Genomic DNA, 10,265 nt, shown 5'->3' with positions numbered 1-10,265 from the left:
TATAAGCTGTGCTCCTGGTTTGGAATGTTCCCTCTGTGCAATCTCTGGAATCTAGAATCACTATGTAGCTAACAATAAATTATAGTGTGATAATGTATTGATGCTAACTGCAGTCCAGGCTAGTAGTAAATCAGCTCAATTAATGCTTTGCACTGGAGAACAAAATTGCAAAGGTTTACTGCAGATTCACTACGGGGAAATTATATAGTCACCTCCATAATAAGTCAAATATTAATTGTACATTTCAATTAATTATTGCTGAGTGCCTAGTCCATATGCATGTGGATTCCACAGTCTATAAATTACCTGTATATTAATAGGTATGATTTGCTGGTTAACACTACTGGAATAAACCCTGGTTGACGTCTAGGCTTAAATTAAACTGTCCAAAGATTGCATTAGCCTCTGATTGGTCTTGTAGCTGTTATTTATGTGCAGCTGCTAAAGGGAATGCTCTGTAATTAAAGGAGGAACTGCTGTGAAGGGAGTGAAGGAGAAAGGGGTCAAGTACTTTCAGGGTACATTCTCCCTGTTCCTCAAAGTATGTTATACACCATACCTAATGCATATCTAATTATTGTCAATTTGAAAGGGTATTTTCAGGCTAACAAATTGTGCAGTTTCAGATCTTATTGCCTTCCATAGTTATTTTTCTGAGGTGCATTATGGTAATGTTTTGTGCTTTCTGGAGCAATACTGTTGAGTTCTTTCACCCTCAGACTGGTCCATGTTTCCAACCTGGAGGTGTGGCACCCCAGAAAACCCTCTACTGGTTGAGTTTACCAAACTGGTAATGACCATGGAGTCCATGATCAATATGTCCCTGATAAACTAAACAAATTGACGAGGGTGGTAATAGCTACGAGAAGGTCCCAGATTCCACTCCTCTGAGTTGGCTAATTTCAGCAAAGGCTCAGAGGAGTTGGCTATAGGTATGACAATTGGGTAAAGAAGAGAAAAATAATCCAGCATTTCCACTTCAGCTCGCTATGAGAAAGTGCATGTGTCACTGAGGACAGAGTTAAGCTCAGCTCTGATGCTCTGCATAGTGGAATAGTTTGCTGACATTCAGGGTCTAGGATCTCAGCTCAATAATGGCCACTAGTGAATAAGCAGATGGCTTTTGTCATCAATGGAACTGTACCCATGGAGAGTTAGGAGAGGAGAAAATTCAGCAACAGAATCAGAATCACAGAATTTTAATGGCACAGAAGGAGGCCATTCGGCCTATTGTGTCCGCACCAGCTCTCCAAATGAACATTATGACCTCGTGCCATTAACCCTGCCTTTTCCCCACACCCCTACATATCGTTTCTGTTCAAATAATCATCCTATGCACTCTTGAATGCCTCGATTGAACCTGCCTCCTCCACACTTCCAGGCAGTGCATTCCAGACTTGAACCACTCGCTGTGTGAAAAAGTTTTTTTTCTCACGTCACATTTGCTTCTTTTGCAAATCACTTGAAATCTGTGCCATCTTGTTCTTGATCCTTTTACAAGTGGGAACAGCTTCTCCCTATCTACTCTGTCCAGCCCCCTCATCATTTTGAACATCTCTATCAAATCTCCCCTTGACCTTCTCTCCAATCTATCTTCATAGCTGAAGTTGTTCATCCCGTGAAACCATTCTTGTAAACAACTTCTGCACTCTCTCCAATGTGTTCACATCCTTCCTATAATGTGGCACCTAGCTGAGGTCTAAAGAGTGTCTTTTATAAATTCAGCATAACCTCCTTGCTCTTGTATTCTATGCCCCTATTAATAAAGCCCAGGATACAAAATGCTTTATTAACTGCTCTCTCCACCTGTCCTGCCAAAATCAATGGTTGCTTAGAATTATGACTGAATTCATTATCTTTGGATTCTGTACTTCATTTTATTTCTTACCTTAATCCAGCTACTGGACAACTAATCAAATCCATTCAACCCTCACATTTTAAAACAAAAAACTTTGTAAAACATTTTGAGTTGTGACCGTCAAAGGTTAAGTATATACATTTCTACAACACTTTTAAAATAAAAAGTGTTGAAAAGAAAGAAATAGTAATTTCTCCATTAAACCCTCTAATTGAGATAGGACAATGTAGTAGTTGTGATCCTAGACTGGCATGGTGGAGGCAAGTAGTTCAAACCCCACCAGTTACGGGCAACTAGGGATGAGCAATAAATGTGGTTTTGCCTGTGTCACCATATCCTGAAATGAACAGGGTTGAAAATTACCATAGGATCTGCCCAAGAGTAATTAATTTCCAGAAGTTTCCCCCAAATAGGCATAACAAATTAGACCTTATGGTCTTAAAGGGACACCAAATTACACACAGCTGCGTTTCAGCAGTAGATTAATACATTGTACATTTAACTAGTCTACCCTATTGTAAGCAAATGCCATTGAAGATCTTTACATATTAAAAACAAAATTAAGAAATACGTTTTCATAACTACTCTTTCCAATTGTGCCTATGTTAAAGGACTACATATGATACAACCCAATCTTTAAATGCCTTAAATATTGGATTCTAACAACTGCTAGTGTCTGTCTATAGCACAAAGTAACAGCGTTTGGGGTTGTGATTTGTGCTTATCACATTTCATCATATAATTCACCTTAACACTGAGATCCATGAAAATAGGAAGCTGTGAACAATATGCAAACCTCTTTTAAATAAACCTATATGACCTTGCTGCGATCTAATTAGAGTGGCAATGGGAATGTGATGATGTTGCAAAGGATATTTTTAGTCCGTATATATAGACATGCGCAAATGCTACTTTTCCTAATCTCGTTCCTGTATATTTCCCCTCCAGTCATGCGCAAAGTTTGCTGTCAGCTGATCAATGGGAGTTTTTTTTTGCTTTTCAGTAGAAGCATCTAACCTGCCAATACCAGCGCTAATTGCCCCTCCCTCGTCTGCCTGTTTTCTTTGAGGTCATCAACATATTTTTTGATACAAGGAGGAAATCAGAAAAACTAAAAACTTTCAAATGATAGTTATTAATCATAACCTCTTTCTTATACTGGTTACAATAATAAGGGTTTGGTATACCGTACCCTGCTACAGTGCTGAAATATAAGGAAGAGAATCCTTGGTCATGTAACTGTCAAGAGTTTATAAACTGATTGGAAGTAGGATTTGCTAGACTAGGAATATAAAAATGTGAAAACTTTCCGTACTGATTTTTGCCTCAGACCTATTGCCTTGCTCAAAAGTGATATACTCAGATTTTCAATTGTTTTTAATAATGGATTATTTGGAAGTAATCAATTTTCAAACTGTCGATAGAATTGCTTCAGTAAATTGGATTTTATTTTGTAACTCTGCCTATTTCATGTTCAGAAATCAGGCAGTGTTGGTTGGAGATTTCTGATGAATGACAAACACAACATTTTTTATACCGCATGTTTATTGATGACATCGAGTAACTTTTTAAGGAAAAAAATCGATATTACCCATTCACAATGACTATTAAGAGTGTGGCATTGTCTGTACTGAAATAAAGCAACATATATATATATCCAACTGTGTATTTCGGTTTCTCCCAGCTCCTGAACTACTATTGGTGTTTGCAGAGCAGCTTCACCACTAAATTACCTCCTGCCAACACCTTAAGCGACAGGCGGTTATAGGGGTCTGACTATATTCACTACATGAGAAGAGGGAAACTTTCAGCAGATATTAGCCACTTAGTTGATGTAGCAAGAGATATGTGTGCAGAAGAGAAATGAAAATGTTCAGTGGTGGCATCTGAAGTCTTTATGTGATTCATCACAGCATAAACTAAAGATTGATCAACAGTGAATTGTGCTTCAAGAAATAACTGACGTGAGCTTTTTTCTTCCAACTAAATAACACTGACAAAACTCAAGTGTTTTCTGAATGTATCCCTACTCCTCTTTACCATATACAATTAAGGGGTCTCCCATTTAATAGAGGTGAGGAATTTCTTCTCTGAGGGTCATAAGTGCTTGGAATTCTCTGCCCTAGTAAGGGGTGGAGACAGGGTCATAAATAGATTCAAGGCTGAGTTAGACAGATTTCTGATGGGCAAGAGAGTCGAGAATTACGTGGGGGCAGGCAGGAAAGTAAAGGTAAAGCCACAATCGGATCAGCCATTGTCTTATTGAATGATGGACCAGGTTCCAGATGCCGAATGGCTTGCTCCTGTTCCTATTTCTTATGTTCTTAATTTCTCCTCTTCTGAAGGCTGGGTTAGAGTTTGATGAGAGATGGTCCAGTAACTTGCCATTTTCTTTTATTGAGAAGCCTATTTGACTGTGGATAGCACCAAAGTTTAGCCAAAATCTGCCCTCATCCAATGTTCACATGTACTTTCTGTGCATGCTGGCTGTTTTCAATTGACATATCGCAGTGAGATCTGGAATATATTTCATGAAAAAACCTTGACATTTATACAGTACCTTATCAAATCTCTCATGGCACAGTGTTTCACATACAGTAAAATCCTGCCATTTGGGTCTTTGCCATTGGCAAATTTGTTTATTTTGCCAATTGTGGGTCCAATGTTCGTTTATCTACAGTTTTCAGAGAAAAAGGCTAGAAGAAAAACTGGAGAAAATGTTATAAAATAGAAAAAGCACCTAAATGAATCTGAAAAATACCATATGGAAGGTGTCCATCCCGCATTTGCTGGGCTAGGAGATGCACACTGCTCATGCGTCGTCTGCTATGTTGCTTACTGGAGTGTTTGCACGTGGGCGTTCACAGTTGTTACAATTTCCTTTTTGTCTATAGTGCAGCATCTGGGCAATCTTTAAGTCACTATTACTGAATATTGAGTGAATCTGAACCAAGCAGCAAACATCCTAGAAAAGCGATGACACTTGCTGGCTGAAAAACAGGTGCTACCGCGATGGCCAGAGAACACTGTTAATGGATCTACAAGTGGGTACATTAGACAGTCTGAAGATAAAGTTAGGGCCAATTTTAGTGTAGTCCTCCTGCCAGGTTAACTTTTGTAAGTAGGAGAGATCCACACTTGGAAGAAATGGAGAAGTTACTTAATGTGTGGGTAGAGCAACAGCATCAAAAAAAAAACCCTGTTAATGGCCCAATTATTAGAAACAAGGCGCTTGAATTGTACCAGCACATTAAAAAGTAGTAAAGGAATTACTGCTGGTACTACTGGTGACGGTGAAGAAGGCCTAATACATACTAATATGTCTAATATATATTTCTTATTTTGTTAAACAGGACACCTTTATATTTATTTAAAACTTTGTTTTTATTGTATATAAACGTATCAATTGTTCTGAATGGATGGAACCTACCTAACTGACTCCCGTTATAAGATACGTTTGCGAATTCGACATTTGCGAAGTTTTCCCAAGAAAATAGCCCCCGCAAATGGCGGGGTTTTAAATGATTTGGAGTGCAGAGACATGTAGGCAAAAGCAGCTATTTTTAACCTCATTGCTGTTTGTGGCTTCTTCCTGCGTTATCAGTAGCAGAACTCCCCCAGGGTTATCCCCTTACCTTTTTCTTTTGTCCCTGGACAGATTCAGCTGCCTGCATAAGGCCAGTTTTCACATGCCTGCCTATGATATTCAGCTGCGTTCCCTCCTCACATCATTTGATCCCTCGACTATCTCCATGGCGTTGCACCTTCTGTCCGGCAGCATCCTGGAAAAGCCATAGCTTCCTCCAGCTCGACTTTGGACGTTCAAAGTCATTTCCTTCGACCTCCGCCATCGGCTCCACTCTCTTCCCTGCTCTCTCAGGTTGAAGCGGACGGTTCGTAATCTCAGCGCCAGGCTCAACCCAAGCTTGAGCTCCTGGCGCCTCAGTTATCCATCATCAAAACCGCTTACGTCCACCTGAACGCCACGACCCACCTTCACCACCCATCCCTTCCACTGCTAAAACCCCATTGTCATCTCTGGGCTTGACAACACCAATCATCCCCTCACTGGCCTCCCGTCACCAACTCTACCACACACATTCTGTCCCACCGGAAACCCCTGGTGTTCCCCAATGTATCACACTTAAAGTTCTTGTCCTGGTTAAGAAATCTTGCCACAAAGCTTTGCTCCGCCCTGTCTGCCATCTCCTCTAGTTCCATAATCCCCCTTGAAAAGCTTTTCCTCCCTATACCGGATCCTGCATCCCTTCTTCCTTTACCTAGCCATTCGTAGCAAAGCATTCAGCAACCTTTGTCCTGGGCTTTGACTCCGTCTCCAGATCTTTTCACCTGGACACCTCTCTCCCCACCTGCAAAAACACCCTCAAGGCCCATTCCTTCGCCTAAACTTTTTGGTCACCTCTTCTAAGCTCTCGCTTCCAGCCCAGCTTGTTTTTGCTTACATCTGTTGGTGAAACACCGCAGGACATTTTCTCAGGTTAACGGGGTGTTATGTGAACGCGGAGCTGTTATTGTAAAATGATCAGTTCATCTGTTTTGACTGAGGAGAGATAGCGTCCTGGACAACGTCTCTCTCTTCAAAAGAGCACAATAGACTCTTAACATCTATCGAATCCGGCAGTTTGTGTCCCAGATTGGGACGAAATATCGAAGTGCTTGATGGGGGAAGTGTAAAGGGAGTTTCAATAACTCCTGATTTACAGTTACCTGCCCTGTAGATTACTGCCGCGTTCCTGAAATGTAAAATGCATCCATTACCCCAGCACTAACAAGCTTCTTGCTAAAAAAACAAAACCTTATTTACAAAAGGAGGGATTGCGCATGGTATTTTTCACAGTGCTACAATGTGGTTACCGTGCAGTTACTGTGGCCTTTTATTTTGGAGGGGAACAATATAACAAACCACATCGGTCGTTAAACAGCGATTCTTCCTGTAAGATCAAGTTGTGAAATGCTAAAACCATTAACTTTCTAGATGACATGTAGACCGAGGCTGCATTAAGGCGGTGGTGAGGATTAGGCCGGGAGCTGATATCAAAGCGGCCGGCTCCAGTGCACATTCCAACGGTGAGGATCAGGACTGCTCCCGGACCTCGCATTTCCTCCAGGGCGCGTTTCCGCTCCTTGCAGCTGTTCCACTTTTAATAATCCGGCCTGCTTTGACAAACCCATTCAGATTGTACACAGTCCTGAGGAGAGGGGAGTACGGAGAGGGGTTGGGGGGGTGGTGGGGGGTTGCTGCTATCACATCAGGGATTGGTAATACCTCTCAGACTTGTTATATCTGTCACAAAGTAACCCTGAGCACCACCCACTGCAAGTAAGTTTCAAGCAACCAAGGCCAGATGGAGTGCAGCAGAATATAAAAGCGTGTTCCAGTTTAACACGGCGCGGTTAGACTGCTGATTTCCTTGTTATATCTGCTGAAAGCCACTCTGGATTACACAGTCTCTACGGCATCCCTCAGCACCAGGAAAGGGCTCGATTCAAACAAGCTGGAAACACCTTAATGCGTTTTCAAGGAGAAATCGTTCGGCACCGTCAAACTCCCCGAGGAAAGGACAATCAAGGACTTTGTTTCGAAAACACAGGTAAAAAGTCGTGTTCCCAGTTTGCCCCGCTTCCTTTCTTTGCTCGGCCGCTGTCTCTGAGCGGAGACTCGCGGGCGAGTGTCAGCAGCTCCTGTTGCCGGCTTAACTGTCCTTCATACACCGGCCAGGGGAGAGCACCACAACTCCCACAGTATGCACATTTTCCAATAGGATTCATCCAGGAATGGCTCCCCTCCCCCCTCCCCCTCTCCTTTAGCGAATTGCAGAACCACCAACTTCCAAGAATTCTTAATCCTCTTCTGCTTCACATGTCACACACTTGGCGTTTACATCTGGAGGGTTGTGTTGGAGAAGTTACAAAGGAGCCAGGGCAGAGGACCGAAGGAGAAAGGGCCAAAATGATCTGATCCTTTTTAATCTTACTCCACACGGACGGTGAAAGGAGCCATTTCTTGCCGCAAAAGATCGATGGGCTTCAAGAATCATCGGTACGGGAAGGTATCTGAAAATGACGGATTGATACGACAGCAGGGAAATAATTTACCTAGAAATGTCTTGAGAGTTTTTATTTCGAAACCTCGGTTTATGGGGTTCCATCAGACTCCAGTTAGTATAGATAATTTGGGGATAATGTTATCCCGCCTCCCGGTGAATTTTTAATTTCGGGCATTTGGCTTCAAATCCAGCCCTGACTTGTCGAAAACCCGCTCTGTTCGCCGCCGTCCGGATCTCATCTCAACCCAATCCTAGTAGATGTGGACCTACAACACAAGACTGAAGACAGTTCAGTGTTAAGGGGCTATCTCGCATGATGACTAGTGTAGGAACTAGACGTTGTCACGCTGGTGCATTAGGGGGCATTTTTCCGAGTCAAATTGATCGGCCAGTGCAGAGGGGGCTTTACTCTGGGCCTGATCTAGGAGTGCCTGATGCTAACAATGTTATCAGAAATGGACATTATGCCATTCTCCACCACCAACATGTCCTACTTTGAACATAATCGTTCACATATTTTTGTTAAAAAAACTCCTAAGGTGTGAATTTAGGGGTTGTTATGTATCGGTTAAATTGTTATTAGTCCTCTCACAGTACCACCCCTCCCCTCCTCCATTCCCTTTATCCCAGACCAGCTGAGAAATGCCTAGGTGAGGAGTCTATCAGAGATACTTGGTCACCCAGGCTGTAGGAGCTCCACACCTGTGACTTCCTGACATTTCTTTCCCGCTGAATCTCCACCCGCTGTTGTTGACGGCGCGACTGAGATCGGGAACTCCCCTGCTCGGAAATGGCGGCCTCCACCTCTTTTGCATCTTATTGCATCCCGTGGCCTCTCCAACGCCCTGAAGCAGCGGTGCCCATTCTGTTTTTAAACTGGGCTCCGTTGATTCAGGGAGGGCGGGGGGTGCCACCCTGGTTGGCACTGATCGCTTAATAAAAGGTGCCATCCTTTGGTAAACGCTGGATGAGACGCCACCTAAAGCCTATTTGACAAGTGGACGGATTAATGCCCCGAAGAGCCGAATATCTGTTTGAATTCGGAGCAGGGAGGAAGGTTAAATGCAGGTGTCCCACCAACTACCGGACCCTTTCCCCGGCTCAGGTACATTCAGGGAACGAGTAAATGTCCCTTGACTGAAACCAACTTGTGTAACCAGCGCGGCTCTGGCCTCACACCTCAGAGAGTTTTATTCAAAACTTTGCCGATTTTGTCGTTTGAGCCTAAGATAGAGAGCAGCGTGTTTCTGATGTGCCCAAACCAACCCTCCTCCCCCTTCTGTAGAAACTGTCCATATATATATATATATATCTATAAAGGAGTTTTTCACCTATTTAATCAGAGACACCCCAACACTGGACAAAGTTTTGCTGATGAGAAGGTAAATTAACTGTCGAGAAAATGTAATTGATTGAAAGGAAAAATCTGGTTCAGAGAGCGGCTCTCACACCCCTCAAAGGACTGGCTTTCCTGCTGGGGCTCCAAGCAACCCCCCCCCCCCCCACCCCCACCACCTCCTCTCCACCCCCAACCAGCACCCACCCCCGAATCCCAGTCACTGGAGACGGTGAGAAGCGGCAGGCGAGCGGCCGGTGAGTCTCCGCTTGGATCGCGGCTGTTTCTTAACGGGAGGGCCGGAGGGTACGGGGACTTGGAGCAGCGGCTAAGGGGGTATGTGGGGTGGGGGTCGGGGCTGGGAGGGGGGGCATTCAGGGCTTTGTTGTAGCGGGAGCTGGCGGGACCCAGACCTGTGGGGACCCGGTTGAAGCTGGAGCACCCAGTCGGTATCGGGATCTGAGCGGGGTGGGCGCTAGGGGCTGGGAGGGGAGGGGGCTGAGGCTCTCCCGAGCTCCGGACCCCCCCGGGCTGTTGGATGGGCGACCGTCCCATGGGTCGATTCCCCCTACCACCCCGACTCTGGAACGGCTTTAGAGCCGCTAACAGCCCCGGGAGAGGCGAGTTTTGAGGGGGGGAGAGTTTCGGAGAGGGAAACTATTGGGGGTGCAGGAGGAACCTGGGCTTTAAAAGGAGAGAAATTCAGAGCAGACAGTAAGCAGGGTCCCCACTCCCCCACCCCCAGAGGGCTTCCGGCGGCAGAAACCCGGGACTTCACTCGGACTCTGTCCTCAGAACTAAACTGTTCCAGACCCGAGATTAAACTGATCAAAGAATCCCCGAATATTTCAATAAAACCGAGGTTTCAATTCGGGGAATACATTTTCACCTCTAATAAGTTCAATGTGGATTTCGCAAGGGGCAGAAAAGCGCCCTTTTCTGACCCGCTGCAGTTTCAAACAGATTTGAAAGCTCCTGGATGCTGTTGTTTTTGACACTTTCT

At 44.2% G+C, this 10,265-nt stretch overlaps 1 protein-coding gene across 8 annotated transcripts in view; it reads left to right on the top strand.

Moving 5' to 3' along the window:
- The first annotated feature begins 7,173 nt into the window (after positions 1-7,173).
- Positions 7,174-10,265, top strand: part of nbl1 (NBL1, DAN family BMP antagonist) — a 31,704-nt gene continuing 28,612 nt past the window's right edge. For 2 of the 8 annotated variants that reach the window (XM_078558072.1, XM_078558076.1), the window contains exon 1: positions 7,700-7,919. In XM_078558072.1, coding sequence (XP_078414198.1) covers positions 7,900-7,919 — 20 coding nt within the window. In that variant the 5' untranslated portion in view covers positions 7,700-7,899. Of the gene's footprint in view, positions 7,471-7,699; positions 7,920-9,262; positions 9,309-9,475; positions 9,520-10,265 lie in introns of those variants that run through there. The other 6 variants (XM_078558078.1, XM_078558073.1, XM_078558077.1 and 3 more) reach the window with 6 other exon arrangements.

This window comes from Cetorhinus maximus, chromosome 15 (genome assembly GCF_964194155.1).
Source record: "Cetorhinus maximus chromosome 15, sCetMax3.hap1.1, whole genome shotgun sequence".
Lineage (NCBI taxonomy): Eukaryota > Metazoa > Chordata > Chondrichthyes > Lamniformes > Cetorhinidae > Cetorhinus > Cetorhinus maximus.
The sequence above is the reverse complement of the archived record's forward strand: the minus strand, read 5'-3'. Positions and strand labels throughout refer to the sequence as shown.